We start from the raw sequence: 17806 nt of genomic DNA, 5'->3' as shown, positions 1-17806 counted from the left end.
CAATAGAAAAAATCTTGACAAATAGGATCAAAGACACAAAAACACTCTTTCCAGAATGTTTAATTTTCTTATTTGGGATGTACTGGATAGACCTTAGCAAGTTTATCTTGTTTGTGGAGTGATAACATGAAGACATTTATGTATCTAGCTGATTGTGTCGGGTTACTAGTATTTGGTGTCAGATTTTGCTGTCTTGCTGATGGCTACTGGCAGTGTCAGGTATAAACACTCCTTGATAGAACTGCTTCGTACACATACACACATACATATATAGGCCTATATAATTATACACTGACTTGGCTCCAGTTCCAAATTAAGATGTATGCTTTCTTGACTCCTTTAATTCCAAATAAAGTTGTGTGTTTGGAAAATTATTTTAGCTCGACTCATTTATATTTCAAATAAAGTTGTGTGCTTTTTTTCTTTGACTTTTTTGATTTTGTGTGTGAGAGGGGGGTGGGGGGGTATGTGGGTATTATCTTGATGATGAGAGAATGCTTGGTCCGTACAAATAACAGCACACACACACACACACAGGAGACAAGACTAGACAAAATAAACATTGTTATTTTTTCAGACAACAGACAGGCACTGGTGTGATGCTTTTTCACCCAGTCTTCACCCTGAACAGGGTGTGCACCACACAATATTAAATGATAAACAACTATGTTGTTGGGGAAGCTGCTTTGCACTTAGTAGCGCACAGTGTTTCTGTTCACCCTGTACACAGCTGAATGCAGAAGCTTGACCACTTTGTGCCCACTAGTCTAATTTGTAGATGATTCCAAACTGACAGGACTAATTACCAATGGGGACAATGATGTTGACTGCCTAAGAGATATTCACAGATTAGTGTACCAGTGTGATGAAAGTTACCTTGGAGTGAATGTTGGCAAAACAAAAGAGCTTGTAATTGAATTCAGAAAAAAGAAACCATTTTTCAGTAAAAGATAATTATTATAAAAAAAACAACAACAAAACCCCCCCAAAAAAAACAAGGAACTGTTTTACAAAAAAATTTATTTTTTGATTAAGCCACTTACTTGAGTGGTTGATTAGTTTGCTTCTTTGCCAGCATTGATTAGTCATTTGGGTAGATTTGATGGGCTGTTCAGCTACTTCTTGACTGGTTAGGCTATCTGTAATCTGGTTGGCTGGTTGCTTCCTTGCACACACACACACACACACACACATCGGAGCACCTAGTTACAATTTGCCACCTAACTCTGTGATTTGTATTTGTTAATTTACTATTATTATTTATATTTATCCATCTATTTATATAATATTAATGAATTCAATTATTCATTTATTTATTTGAGTTTTACATGCAACTTTGATACTGAACCACTAGTATGCACAGAGAGTACCAGAAAGTTTCTCAAACAGAGACTGAGAAACAGAAAGAATGAGGAAATTGAATACCCTGCCAAACAGGGGGGGAGAGAGAGAAGGAGAGAGAGGGGCAGTAGGAAAGAAGAGACGAAGGGGGAGACACAGACACAGAGTCAAAAGTCAATGTCACATGATCAGTAGAAAGACTACCAGGCCACCATGCACACATTAAACGTCAAAAGTCAATGTCACATGATCAGTAGAAAGACTACCAGGCCACCATGCACACATTAAACGTCAAAAGTCAATGTAACATTGTCAGTAGAAAGACTAGCAGGCCACCATGCACACATTAAACGTCAAAAGTCAATGTAACATTGTCAGTAGAAAGACTACCAGGCCACCATGCACACATTAAACGTCAAAAGTCAATGTAGCATTGTCAGTAGAAAGACTAGCAGGCCACCATGCACACATTAAACGCCAAAGTGTGTTAGATGCCGCTGTTCTCATGTCACACTAAAACCACTGAGTAAGGCTGAGACATTGGGCAATTGGTCCTCCTCAAGGGAGTTTCAAGCAAAACTTCAACAGTCTTTCAAAACCATCAGGATAAGTTAATTAACAAACAACAAAAACATGGACAATAAAAGCAGTGTACCACAACCACATGTAAACAACCTTGGGTAAAATTTTCATACAGACCAGCTTTTCAGAAACAGAATTCAAAGACTTGAAGGGGAAAGGGACGGGCACAATAGCCGAGTGGTTAAAACGTTGGACTGTCAATCCGGGGTTCGAATCACGGTGACGGCGCCTGGCGGGTGAAGGGTGGAGATTTTTACAATCTCCCAGGTCAACATATGTGCAGACCTGCTAGTGTCTGAACCCCCTTCATGTGTATATGCAAGCAGAAGATCAAATACGCACGTTAAAGATCCTATAATCCATGTCAGTGTTCGGTGGGTTATGGAAACAAGAACATACCCAGCATGCACACCCCCGAAAACGGAGTATGGCTGCCTACATGGCAGGGTAAAAACGGTCATACACGTAAGAGCCCATTCGTGTGCATACAAGTGAACGTGGGAGTTGCAGCCCACAAACGCAGAAGAAGAAGAAGAAGGGGAAAGGGATGTAGAGAGGGTGGGGGGGAGGGTGTAGAGGGGACTCTTATAGCAACTGAGATGTATTTCCTACAAAGTAAAACTGCAAGCTGAAAATTCAACAAGAAACCATTCAATGACAAACTACCCTTCTTCAATATGCAGAAAATATGTGTAACACAGCAAGCAACTGACAGCAATCCCACCCATAATACTGAGCACTAATAGTTCACAGATATATTGCTAATGAGTACACACAATATTTCTAAACCAACTAATGACTTCTTTCAATTAAAACACCAACATCTTTACTGGTATCAGGTAAAAATGGTTGCTCAAACATAAAACATCTACTACTCCAGACTGGATTTTTAATCCTTTTTTTTTTAGGAAATAGGTACAGAAAATGTTTCTTATTCCTGCAACACCACCATAATTAAAGTGTGTTCAAATCTGTAAAAAGCAGAGTGATGAATGATCCGTGTTAAAGAAAACGGCTCTGTAAGATATATGATATATGTATTTCCTGATGTACATTCTGACAAAGTGCACAACACTCAAAACCTTCACAGTGATATAAACACATATACCCCTGTCCACATTACAAAATAAATCTAATCAACAAAAGTACACATTACAATTTTATTCAGCCACATCATATGGAAGCAAACACATTATGCACTGAAGAAGAACTACTTATGAGTGCTTTGAACACATCTGAAAAGAATACTTTTAGGCACATCAAACACATTATTGGTACAAATAAATGGAAAAAATCTTCAATAAAAAAAGCCAATAGATCATCTTTCATTCACATTTTTAAACGTACATGGTCAATGCATTAACAGATCATACAAATATGAACTGCTTACAGAATGGTTTCAGAAACTGAAAATGTTTTCATTACATTCACAGAAAACAAAAACCAATAGGACATTTAACTGAAATATGCATACACTGCATACATGAACCCCACCGTCAAAGTCAACTGATGATCTTTTATGGAGTAAATCATGTTCGACTGGAGGATATAATATACAGTGAAAAATTGCAACAAAGATGAAAACAAAAAAAAAACTGAATCAATAAAAGTACACATTATGACTTCACTCAACCACATCATATGAAGGCAAGCAAACACACCATTTACAGAAGAAGAACTACTTATGGATGCTCAGAACACATCTGAAAAACATACTTTAAGGCACATCAAACACATTATTGGTACAAATAAATGGGGAAAAAAAACCTTCAATGAAAAAAGCCAATAGATCATTTTTCATTTATATTTTTAAACATACAAGGTAAATGCATTAACAGATCATACAAATACGGACTGCTTACAGAATGGTTTCAGAAACTGAAAATGTTTTCATTACATTGACAAAAAACAAAAACCTTTGGGACAGTTAGCTGTGATGTCATTCATCTGTCTTGCATTTACTTTTCTTCCTTATTTGATATGGAAATATGCTCTCATAATCATCTTTGTACTGTGAAAGTAATGTCCACTTCACTGCAGTACAAATTCTACATCAGAGACTTGCAATGTTACATTGTCACTCTTTATATGTTACACACTGTACATGTTACACAACTCTTTTTCACCACAATTCTAATTTGTGCACACACAGCACGTACAATTTCAACTGTTTGCAATGCCACAAGGATTATCTCACCATGCATCCTTTTTCTTACTGGCACATACATCACAGTCTTTCACTAACATTCAAATATATCATCAACACAATAAGAAATATAAAATGGCAATGCATCCTCTAAAATTTTTTAACTTTTTTTTTTAACACACACGCACACAAAATGTCCACAAAGATGTCCACAAAGATTTCCTCTAACAGTATCTAAAAACAACAACAACAGCAACAACAAAAAAGCCACACACATCACACTTGGTGTCTCAGCATAATTCCTCAGCATGTGCACTGTCAGTTCAACAAGACATACACAAAGCATGGATCTGTAATGATGTGTTCTCAGGGAGTTCCCCTGCTGCAGTGAAGTCTGCAGGTCAAACGGCTGTCAATGATGTTGCTTCACACATGACATTATATAGTACACTGTCCATGAACTGACAAACCCAGAAGAAATGAAATTCCACAAAACAAAAATTAATGTTTGAAAACATTGTGGCTGGCTTGCGTCTCAAGATGTGTGTCATGTGAGTTATTTGGGTTTCTGTCAAGTTAACATTCACATGTGTATGTCTCGAGTTACCATAAATATCAAGCAAATTATCCTTTGGATTCTGATCAAACTACTTAAGCAAGTATGTCTCAAGTCACCATAGAGTATCAATCAATCATTTGGGGTTTAGTCAACTGATTACAACACAGTTAAAGCATCACACAGACAAACAAGAAATACTAGACCCAGTGATACATTATTTTTTAACAATACCATGCGAGCCAATATGAAGTTTGATGACACAGCAACACCATAAAGACCATTTCTTTTAACACAACCAAAGGTTCATCAATAGTACTTCATGGAAATCACACATGTAACTTATTCACACTGCAATGATAACCAGTCATGCCATTCTCAATGGTCAAATCAAATCAGGATTTTTCACAAGACAGCCAATGACAAAAGACACCTCTGGGTTGTTAAAGTATGTTTTAAAACAACTGTACAAGTCTAAAATCTAAGCACTCAAAACAAGACACAGATAAGACACAGACACACTGCCACACACACACCAACTGCAGTTCATAATAAAGAACTTCAATCAAGAAAGCAAACATGTATATTAATAACCTCAGTGGGAAGACTACAATCAGATTGTAAAGTGTTAAAATCTTTGACATCAGCATATCAAGTAATTCATGAAGAACACGCTTCAGCCTCCAATGTTGGATTACAAGCCACAGACCCTGGGGTCCCTTCTACTGACACAAGTCAGGAATGAATCCTAACTCTACATGTAAATAGCAAACAAAAACTGCTAATTTCAATGACAATGTGATGCACTTCATTTTATTATGCTGGCACCCAAAACCACAATTGGGCACTCAAATGTTTTGTCCAGAGTGCTCGACTGACATTCCAAAAAAACTGTTAAATTCAAACCCTGTTATCTGCTGCTCAGTGAGGTCACTTGCAAACACACCCACTGCTGCCAACTGTTGCTGCACACGATTCAAGTAGCCATCGTCTGGGAAGCTGTATCTGTAACGCAGTACAATTAACCCTTTATTTTTTTTTTCTCCACATTTTGCTTTGTGTATATTCTAAATCTGTTTTGCAACCCTTCATATCAAGTCAGAATCAGATAAAGGGAAATATCATTTCTGAAATAAGGTAAATTCATTGTATTCAGATGAAAGGAATGGTCCGACTTTTGCTGGATACATTCACATTGTGGATTTCTTTATAACTAACATGCTGATCGCCTTGTGAAATGTGGAGCAACTAACACTGATGGAACCCTTGCTTCCTGCTATCCTCAGAAATGTGTGATATCATGGAAAAGGAACTCATTTAACCTTTTTAAGTCCTGTCCATGGGTATCTTAATCTGTTGAATGTATGCATTTTAAGCAAGAATGTTAAAAGTGTAATGCTTCAGCTTTTGCTTGATTTCTCATTGATTAAGTGTTGGTAAAAAAGCAAAAAATTTATTTAAGGAACATTAAACAGTTGAAACTATTTCTCTTTTCTGGAGATTGTTTCACTGTTAAAATTGTCCCTTCTGAAACTAACCATTTACATGTTACACAGTCTGTATGGAAATTTTCTGTAAACACCACACAACTTTCTTTGTTTCAACCACTGTATACATGTATGTTTCATCTTCTCACCCCCCATTCCCTCATGGTTTTTTTGTTGTTGTTGTTGTTGTTGTTGTTTCTTTTTTGTTTGTTTTCCTTTTTTTCCCCCTTCCCCCTTATTTCAAAATCTAAATTTCCCTCATCTGTTAAAACTGTTCTGACGAACATAAATTCATATATTTTATGTTCATTTAATCTTGAGTGTGAAATCACCAAGTGACCAACTTGTGTGACCAGACTACAGGTAAACTAACCAATCAGTCCTAGGCAAGAGATTTCACAAACTATTGTGAACATAAAAACAAATATCACATCCATCCAAGAGACATAAGATACAAAAATAAAAAATAAGGGTTTAAAGGTCTCTTCTGATGCACAAAACCATAATTAAACTGGCTGACTATAGGGCAACAGCAACAATAGCCTACGGAATATGAAAACAATGATCTCCATAACAACTGTGGAAGAACCTGCAAAACCATCCTGCCATCCAATCAAAATGCTACATACCTGCCAGCTTGCTTTTTGGCTGTCTTGTGTTCAATGCCATTCAAGGTTATACGATATTTTGGTCTTCCATGAGAGTGACAGGATCCCTGGATCTCAACCAGTCGGAAAAGCAGGCGTCGATCAAATGCTATCTTCAGGAGCATCAGAACTTTTCGGCCCTCAGGTACATCAGGAAGATAGGCAGTTTGTTCTTTTCCACGGTATCTTTCTCCTGCATACTGCCTAGCCTGAAATTTGGAACAAGTCTGTTTACTTTGCAGCAATTCCAGTTCTTCATTTTGTCAAATACTGTAACTCACTGCCAATATCAGCTTGTGCAAGCAAAAGCAGGCAAACAAGCATAACTGAGAGATGTGATTCAGGAAAAAGTTGACAGGGAAAAAAACCAGAAGTAGTAGTGATCTGTGAATGCTGAGCAAATGATCAACAGTTAACAAGAAAATGCAATTTAAGTGGACAAGTTAACTTGATCTTTTCTTCTTTTCTTTCTTTCTTTTTTTTTTTTTTTTTTTTTTTGTGTGTGTGTGTGTGTGTGTGTTATTCCCCCGCACCCCCCCCCCCCAATTTTATTTTACTGTTTGGTAATTTATGTTCCTTGTATGCATAATAAGTATGAAGTCTGGGCTGGTTCACACATAATCCACAACCTTCTTCCTGCCTGTTCTTCTCTCCAAACCTTTTCCTTGTTAAATCTTCTCACCCCCATATCCCCCCTCCAACCCAGTGGAGGTAAACCCTACAAAAAAGATGCTTGAATGGCAATTCCTACCACCTGTTCCTTCTCTTTTTTTTCTTCTTTTTAAAAAAAATAGAATTAGAACATTATATCATACTATATTGTATCATATTATAATATATAATACATTATATTACATCATATCATATCATATATTATCATATTACATCAATCTTTGTCACAACAGATTTTTTTGTGTGAAATTCAAGACAGCTCATCACTACAGTGCAGAGCCACTTTCTTCCTTTCTTTTTTTTCAACCTGTAAGTGTATTTGTTTTCCTATCACACTGGATTTTTCTACAGAATTTTGCCAGGGACAACCCTTTTGTTGGTATGGGTTCTTTTCCATGCACTAAGTGCAAACTACACACAGGACCTCGGTTTATCATTTGTCTCATCTGAATGACTAGTGTCCAGATGACCACTTAAAGTCTAGTGGATGGGGAGGAAATACTGCTGAACATGGAATTAATCCCATGCCCTCAGATTCTCTGGCTTCTTGCATGTCCGTGTTACCACAAAGCTACCACACAAGTAAGTTAGCCACATACTCAGAAAAATGTTCGCCGGCGATGCTGCAATTGTTTTGTGTGCAAAGGATGTTAAACACCTGATAAACAGATTTGTTCTGGCATCCAGTGATTCTGAGACATTGTTTTCTGTGACTTTTGCTGTTGATCAAGATGGATGATTTAATCACAGATTTTTTTTTTTTTTTTTTTTTTTGAGGGGGGGGGGGGGGGGGGCAAGGGGTGTGTGTGTTTAAGATGAAGCCTGAACACTGTCTGACTGTGGCTTATTTGTTTTCAAACCTGTGTTGCTGGATTGAGCGTATGTGAGTGAGTGTGAGTGTAAGTGTGAGTGTAAACATTTTCCATCATACAGTTGTATTAAATTAAAATAAGACTTTTTTTTAACAAATGTATATTTGCACATCAGATTTGGTGTTTTACAGTACATGTCACACTGTTGTAACAAGAATAACTTGCTGGTGTTTGTGAGACATCCTTCCTCCCCTCCTGCATCTTCTCCCCAACCCCTTCCCTGCCATATATCATGTGAATGATTTTTCATATTGGTGTAAAATTTTAATGTGATCCACTGTTACGATAGAATGATTGTGTGTTTTGTTTAATAGGTTTCAACTTTTTTCTCCAATTACAAACCCAAAGGAGAATTTCTTAACGTTGTTACATGCAAATGTAACAGTGCTACATAAATGTGTGAGATTTTATGACAATATATCCTAGTCAAATTTATACTCACATAAATCACAGCTGATGGACAGATAACCAAAGCTACACCCAAGCTTTGTCGTAAAATGTGACACTCAAAACTTAAAAACAATGAAATCATAAAGTGCAACTTACTTGCTCACTGTGTTTCCCGCCTGGGAATTTGTATAAAATGACAAATGTCCCTGGAGGAAACCCTGGTAGCTGCTGTGTTTTGTCATACTTGACTTTCATTGTTCCCTTTGGCTGGTCACCATGTATTTCACCCCATGCTGCCCCACAATCAGGACACTTTGGCTCCCTCAATTGTTTAGAACAGTCATCACAGAGATGGTGTCCACATGTATCCAGGGTCTTGCACTGCTTCTCGTTCCGGCACACTGAGCAGACAGGTGTGGTGCTGTGCCTTGAATTCTGCCTCCTGTCTGGTTTGGCTTTGTCAGTGTTGTCAACAGCCCTTTCGAAGCATTCTTTCAATGTTTGTATGCTCTTTTCTTCAGGGTGGACAATGTAAATTTCTGTTATTTCTACAACTGGCATGGTGCTGACGTTTTTCACTGCCTGGTACAAAGCCACAGCAAATGCTTCTAGCTCCTGATCTGAATCTGCAAAATATAAGAATTCATATCAATTTTAATATATAACAAAAAGAGCAATTACTTTCCAACTTGTTCACATTCTGCTAACGTGTGTATGAACGTTACATCAATCATTTTCACAATATTTCATGGCACAGTTCCCCTATCTTTGCAAGTAAAACTTGCAAATGAGGATTCTGAAACAATTTAACATGATGGAGAGATGTAGGAGGGGGAGCAGAATGTGGGGCCAAGATGATGGATCATACACAGCCCATGGTAACCCCTGTTCAGTGATGGGCACAATCACACAGATCTAGATGGATTCTGGGGAGGTGTGGTTGTAGTGGGAGGACCACACCACTTCATTTAATGTGAAGGTGCTGTCACCTATCCTGTGATTGGGGCACGGAACAGGATCACAGCAACAGAGGACATGAATGATATTGTTAGGTGAAAGTTATTAACATTAGAATTATCTTTCTTGATGGTAAGAGAAAATAGAGGGCACCAGATGAACAACAATGGTCAGGGCCACAGCAGATCACAGTCCGGTTTCTGTTTGTTTATTTCACTTTTTATTAAATCTGTTTTTCGTAGCACGCAAGATGTATCTGATCTTAGCTGTCCGAGCAACAACACAACAAATATGTCCCCTGCTGGGTTCCAGGGAGAAACCAAACCCACCTGGGCCTCCAATGGTTTCGAGACACATTGGGAGTTAGAATGGTTGGATGACTGTCTGTACTGACTGACCCCTGCATCTGAAGCTGGGATAGGTGACAACTGTCAGTGACCCTTTTACCCTTGCCAGTCTTGCAGTGTGGAACAATTGTCCAAATAGAAACATCTGTGCCATCCTTGATAATCCATGGGATCATTATTATCACCAACAGGTACAGAGAATAACTCAAACCCACAAACATAAAGGGGGTCCCCAAGTGGAAGGCTGGTCAAGAACACACCGACATTACACCCCTCAAGTCTGCTGTTTGCCAATGGCAGAGCAAGACATGGCATGTGATGAAACACAAAACCAATGTGGCTTCAACAAGCAACTTGAGTCTCAAGTTGAGACAAGAACAGAAGAAATATATAAATTGTGAAAAACAATGGATAGAAGAAACCAAGAGTGGAAAAGGGAAAAAGAGCCACAGACAAAACAAAATGAAGTGCCAAGTACATAAACAAAAGACTTCAAGAAAGACAGAGCATAAATCTACATGACGTTCGGTCCACTGCTGACCACATAATGTGAAACAGTGGAAGTGTTATGCTACATGGGAATAAATTGCACTGATTGGCTGAGCTATAAATAGGCCTGGGGGTGTCTTAATACTACATCAGTCACACAAAAAATGGCCAACATGCCAAACCAGTTTGACACCATCAGAGCATGATGTCAAATAAATAATTCACACTCACACAGAAGTGACAAGAACACATTTCCTGAAAAAGGAAAATAAACTATCATCAGTATAAAGTGTTACAACTATTGTAAAGTGCATTTCTAAATGCAATCTCACGTTAAAAACAAAAGACAAATAATGTTGATATTCTTCAGTGTTTGTGAAATAAAAGATGCAAGACAGCAAACAAACAAACAAAAAGCTAAAAAAAAAGAATGTTACTAAAAGTGTCTTACTATGATGTCTTCTATATGGATATCCTGGGAAGGCAACAGTTCTCCTTCTGGCCTGGTTCACTTCGATGAGGACTTTCTGTGCAGCTGCATGGATTTCCTGTTGACTGTCTCTGTGGTACAGGCCAACCACAGGCAACAGCACCATTCTGCTGTCTGACTCTGTGATATCAATGTCCCCTCTGTGATGTACTTTCATTCCATAATTAGGAACAAACTCACTGGAAAATTTACTGTTCACAGACATAAATTTCCTTGACAATGTATCTTCAAAACTGTGACCCTCAAACTGCCAAAGAACAATGGCATCTGTGCTGACATTGATGTCATCTTTACACTGGAACAGAACACGGATGCCGTGACAGTCAACAACTGCAGTACTGTCTCCAGGATGGTGTCTGCTCCAATGATTTTCCAGTATCTGGTCACCTCCAGCTTGATGTGAGCTCAGTTGGGAAGGCTGGACATCAGGACTTGTGGGCTCTGGCCTTGTGGGTTGTGGCCTTGTGGGCTGTGGCCCTGTCGGCTGTGGCCCTGTTGGCCCTACACTTGTGGGCTCTGGCCAACGACGTTTCCACCCTCTTGACTCACTGACGGGAGCACTGTCTCGCAATGCAGATGCAAACTGTGACCCCCCATGCTGGACTGTGACTGGAGTGTTCCAGAAGTTCCAGAAAGTGTTTTGTATAACAAAGACCATGGTGTCGTTGACATCAACAAAGTAGATGTGCTGGAGGCTGGTCCTGTGTCCCCATTCTACATCAAACCTCTGCACTGCAGCCAGGTAACATTCTGAGCAGGTCTGCTGAGGAACACCAAATATTGCTGCAATCAGATATTGAGAAAATCATCACAGCGTTTCATTACAGGACTTGGTATTTCATATTTCTTATACATCTCTCTCTCTCTCTCTCTGTATATATATATATATATATATATATATATATATATATATAGACAGACAGATAGATAGATGTGTGTGTGTGTGTGTGTGTGTGTGTGTGGTTGTGTGTGTGTGTGTGAAAATATAAATCTTACACCTTTTTCTATGGTGTATACTGAAAAAAAAAATGTAAGAATTCTTGGTTCAATAGCATATTCCTAAATGAATATAAATAATAGATCACCATTCCTAAATACCCATAAAAAAGTAGTAAGTGTTCATAACAGTACTTTATTCTTTAGTGAACAGGCCCTTTTTATACCATTAGCACTCTCAGAAATATCTGTGCAATGCAACTGACACAGACACACACACACATTGATCAAATCATGTTCCCATCAATTCATTCACTACACACACAGAAAACTGGTCACAATACACCCTCACCCCTTTCACTGTCACACACCCACACACCCTTCACCACCATCACACACCCAGATATATCGAGGGAGTGAATTCTTGCCTATGTGTCAACTTTTCTGCAATGCAGAGCAAAAAACAAAAAACAAAAGAAGAAAAAAAAAGGTATTTGGATGTACAGTGCAAATTAACACAGCACCAGCACCCGCAGGTCATTTGAAGTGCATGTCAACTCTTCAGAAAAAGGGCTTAATGTCAAAGAAAAAAATCCATTAAAAACCTTGTGCAATCAATCAATCTCTCTCACTCTCCCTATGTTGTTTTTTGTTGTTGTTGTTTTGTGTCATTTGTTCTTTTTCTTTCTTTTTTTCTTTTTTCTTTTTTTTGGGGAGGGGGGGGGGGGGGGGGGGGGGGGGGGGGGGGCAGGAGCCCTGGAGGGGATGTGAGTTACAGAATTGAAAAAAAAAAAAAAAAAAGACTACATTTTTACATCATCCTTTTTGGAAAATAAAACATTCTGATGTCATTCTGCCCTTTGATTTGAAAAAAATTATATTCACCCTTTTTCCATACGAACTGAGGCTCACCTGAGCTAATGGAGGAGACAGCAAGAGAAGTGAACCCATTCATCGAGGCCAGTGAAAAACAGTTGTAAACTGTATCACTTAGGTGTTGGTAACACTGTGTTTTGTCCTTGTAGTCAGTCCAGCGAGGTCCCACAGCATGGAGAACCTTCCTGCAAGGCAGGGCACCGCCTGTTGTGGCCACAACCTGGGTCACTTTCAGTGGACCAAACTTTCTTATGTACTCATTTCCATCCGATTCCAGAGAAAAGCCAGCAGCACGAGCAATGGCATAGGCCACACCACCTCCATGAGCAAGGTGCTCGTTGGCAGCATTCACAATGGCATCTACAGGCAGCTTGGTGATGTCAGTCCTGTACACAGACACTTTAATCCGGCCAACAGTTGTGGTCAGTTCAAGTGGACTAGTTTGCTGATGCCAGGCCTGGTGTGTGTATGGAGCATAGTTCACCATCTGTCCTGACCGTCCACCATCATCAAACCTTCTCCTGTGTCTGGTTGTGGTTTGGACCACTCCTGTCTTCACAAAAGACTGATCCATCTTTTGGATCTACTCTTCTAAATTTTTCTGGAACCCACAGCTGTAAGATCTGTAAGCATTAAATATTGTGTGTTCCTGATTAGGCATGTGCAAATTTACATGGAAACTTGTACACACGCGTGCACACACACACACACGCACACAATAACACACACATCCTCACATACACAGTAAGGCACAGACAGAATGAGCGAAATATGTGCAGACAGACTGAAAGAAAGAGATAGGGGAGAAATTGAAAAAAAATGGTTTTTTAGCTATATATTTTCCATAACTCAGTACTTTCTTACGGTTAACTATATAATTAATTTACAGACAAAAAGCCTGAAATTAAGAGACTGAATGTGTGAATTTCCGCTAACAAAAAAACAGTAAAAGTTAGAACCATATAATCAATACTAGATGGTGTGGTCAGGTATGCTGCGTTCTCACTTGGATCTAGGTCATGCAGCAGAACCGGATAATAATAGATATGTGCAGTCTTTCTGTTTCTGTCAACTATATAAGCGTTTCTTACTAACAAAAACAGGTTACCCCTATTTATGTTATGTAAAAGAAAAGAATAAGTGCTGTAACTAGTGTAAGTTCATTAAAAAAAAAAAAAAAAAAAAAAAAAAAAGCTGAAAAAGAGTACCAAAAAAACCCACAAAAAAACATAGCAAAAAAAACTGTAAATATAGCCCAAGAATGTTTTGGAAGTATGTACAGGAAAGAACTAAACTAAGAACGAAAATAGGAGTACTGAAAAAAGAAGATGGTAGTTTAGCAGAAACAGATAGGGAAAAAGCAGAAACTTTAAATAATTTCTTTGCAAGTGGTTTTTTTTTTTTTTTTACAAAAGAGACTGTTACAAATTTACTTAACCTTGGAGAAAGCTCCAGATCAGGAAATATCCATGTATCATTGTATGTGATCTAAGGGTCGCCCTTATGGCAGTGGAAAATAAATTAAAAGCTTTAGACCCATATAAAGCACAAGGACCAGACCAAATACCTTCATGGCTCTTAAAAGAGTTGAGCAAAGAGTTGGCTATTCCACTGAGCATCATATATAATAAGTCACTTGAAAGTGCTTCCATACCAAACGACTGGAAGATGGCTGAGGTAACAGCTATTTACAAGAAAGGGTCAAAACAAGAACCAGGTAATTATAGACTAGTGAGCCTGACATGTATAGTGTGTAAGATTTTAGAATCTTTTATTAATTTATTAGAGATGCAATGATTTCACATATGAAAATAATTAACCTTTGTGCATAGCTTAAGACAGAATAGATCATGCATAACGCAACTATTAGAAGTAATTGAAGATCTGACTAAAATGACAGACAGCGGTAAATCTATTGACATAATTTATTTAGACTTCAAAAAAGCATTTGATTCTGTCCCACACGAAAGACTGTTATTAAAATTAGCCTCGTAGTCGCATGGTATTATTGGTAACTTACTGAACTGGACAAGAAGCTGCTTTACAGGTAGAACACAATTAGTTATGATAGGAGAAGAAAAGTCAACTTGCGCAAACGTAATCAGTGGTATTCCACAGGGCAGTATTCTTGGACCAGTACTTTTTACAATATATATAAACGACCTTCCTGATTGTATACAAAATATGTGTAAAATTTTCCCAGATGACACTAATATTTATGGTGATGCACGCAAAAATCTCACATTACAAACTAATTTATATACACTACAAGAACGGTCTAACCAATGAAACCTTTATTTTAACGTTTCAAAGTGTAAAGTAATGCACATAGGGAAAAGAATCTAAATAACAATTACCATATGAAAATAGAAAACAACGCAGAATATTGAGAAATGCCATAGTGAGAAAGACCTTGGAATAACGTTTGACAATAAACTTTCCTTTGATACACATATTGATAATATTATAAATAAACCCAATCAAATGACTGGTGTAATTAAGAGAGCCTTCAATTGCTTAGACAAAGATATATTTCTCAATTTATACAAAGCATTATTTAGTTAGGTTGCATGTAGAGTATGGTAATATTGTGTGGTACCCATACCTCAAGAGACAATCTATAGCATTAGAAAGGGTCCAAAGAAGAGCAACAAAATTATTAAAAGAATGCAAGAGTATGAGTTACCAACAAAGACTTACATATTTAAATCTACATTCACTAAAATATAGAAGAGTAAGAGGAGATTTGACTGAAACTTATAAGATATTAAATAACATAAATGATGTAAATGCAAGACATATCTTTAGAATGTCGGACTATGATAGTACAACCACAAGGAACGCAGTAAAGAAAATTTGTTTAAAACACTGCAACACCAATATTAGAAAAAATTCATTGGCTAACCGAATTGCACAAACATGGAATGCACTACCAACCGAAGTTAAACTTGCACAAAATACTAACACATTAAAAAATCTCCTTGACCCCAACACCATCTTAAAAGAAAAAAAAAAATGACTATGATAAATAAAACAAAGTTTTTTGCAGAAGTGTACTTGTGTACACCACCCAACAACAACAAACAAAAGAGGAAAATAAATGAATTTAAAAAAAATGGAAGAAGTGAAGATGAAGATTTGATGGGGACATAAAAAGGCAGAGAGGTCGAGACAGATGACTGCCAGTCCCTATACTATTACTACTACTACTTATGGAATTTCTCCAGTTCACAAACCAATTTATTTAAAGTGTATGGCTACACCCAATGACACGCCATTGTCATTGCTCCGGAATACACAAAGCAGGTGAGATTTCAAATACAGAAATCACAGCTTCTTTAAGTTTAACTCTTCCAAACCAGATGGATTTCCCTTTCCCATTTTAAAGTTTCAAATGTTATATATGCAGAATGCCTATCAACAGATAGTACAAGATAACTACATTACCATATAATAGAAGACACCACACAGGACATTGAAAAATGTCAAAGTGAGAAAGACCTTGGCATAATTTTTGATAATAAACTATCTTTTGACATGCATATACAGAATATAATAAATAAAGCCAACCAGATGATAGGAATAATTAAGAAAACATTTACCTATTTAGATAGATATATTTCTTAAACTGTATAAAACATTAGTTTGATCACAAGTGGAATATGGCAATATTGTGTGGCACCCATACCTCAAGAGACAATCTATAGCCATAGAAAGGGTACAAAGAAGAGCAACTAAAATATTAAAAGAATGCAAATCTATGAGCTATCAACAGAGACTTATAATGTTATATACTTAATATGCATTCATTAATGGGAAGAAGGCTAAGAGGGGATTTAACAGAAACATACAAAATGTTAAATTGCTATTATAATGAAGTCAATGTGAATAATAATTAATATTTTTAGAATGTCAGATTATGAGAGTACAAGAAATTCAACGATGAAAATTTGTAAAGAGCCCTGTAATACTAACCTAAGGAAAAATTCATTAGCTAATAGAATTACACAAATATGGAATGCACTACCAATCGAAAATAAACTTGCACAAAATACTAATGTGTTCAAAAATCTCCTTGACATGAACATCAATTTAAAAGAAAAATTTACTGACTTTGATGAGTGATTTACAGAACATGTAAAAGAAAACATATGTATCGCACAAATAAAAGGATACCGATATTGAAGGGGACATAAAAAAATGGCCAAGAGGCCTAGGCAGTCAAATACCAGTCCCTACACCACCACCACCACTACTACTACTACTATTACATCATTAGTAAAAAATACCACTGATGAAAAGAAAACATGAATCAAACTCAAAATGTGGGTCTTTGGTCCCAAACCATGTAAAACAGAACTACAAGAAAAACAAAGGCCCATCTAAAACCATGTGGTAGGGAAACACATGTTCTCAACCTTCACAAAGAACATCATGATCATTGCCACAAGTTCACCACACAGGGGCAACAAAGAATCCGACTGTATGGCACGAAAGACATGTACAGATGTTGACAACACAGTACATTGGATGACAAAGATCAGTTCAAAACTAGACTCTGTGGCATGAAACACCGGTTAACCACACAGTACATTTACATGTCCCTTGAAAGCAGGCACACAGAACAAAAATGAATAATTCTACTCACCTCAGTCAGAGATGACAGCCTCAGTCTGAACAGTGAAAAAGATGAAATGGAAAAAAGGTCAAGCTGTTCGTGGCTTTGGCCTCGCAGATTCGATAGACTGGAGTTTAATGACCTAAAAAATGTGCCGTGATCAGGACCAGGGAGATTCGAAGTCTAAACTTCCGGTTTTTTTTCCATGAACAGGAAACTTGTTTAAACTAACTTTATACAGATATATAATACAAGATATATAAAAAAAACTTTCATCTTTTTCAATACACAGACCCAAAAAATCATTTGTTACATTGGTCTCTATTCAATGCTTTTACTCGCTATAGGAGGATCTCAAAAAGGTGTTATTTATTTTTTATGTGTTATCCATAAAGGGTGG

The 17806-nt window shown here is 37.4% G+C and overlaps 1 protein-coding gene across 1 annotated transcript; it reads right to left on the bottom strand.

The window, feature by feature from the left end:
- Positions 1-1269: 1269 nt before the first annotated feature.
- Positions 1270-17565, bottom strand: LOC143301313 (uncharacterized). The gene is made up of 6 exons (XM_076615523.1): positions 17437-17565; positions 12825-13411; positions 10938-11759; positions 8850-9319; positions 6742-6968; positions 1270-5630 (listed from the first exon to the last, which is right to left on the bottom strand). Exons 2-6 carry the CDS (start codon positions 13360-13362, stop codon positions 5474-5476), a joined length of 2214 nt encoding a protein of 737 aa, XP_076471638.1. The 5' UTR covers positions 13363-13411; positions 17437-17565; the 3' UTR covers positions 1270-5473.
- Between the last annotated feature and the right edge of the window lie 241 nt (positions 17566-17806).

Source organism: Babylonia areolata, chromosome 2, assembly GCF_041734735.1.
Source record: "Babylonia areolata isolate BAREFJ2019XMU chromosome 2, ASM4173473v1, whole genome shotgun sequence".
NCBI lineage: Eukaryota > Metazoa > Mollusca > Gastropoda > Neogastropoda > Buccinidae > Babylonia > Babylonia areolata.
Note: the sequence above shows the minus strand (reverse complement) of the source record. Positions and strands in the feature narration are given on the sequence as shown.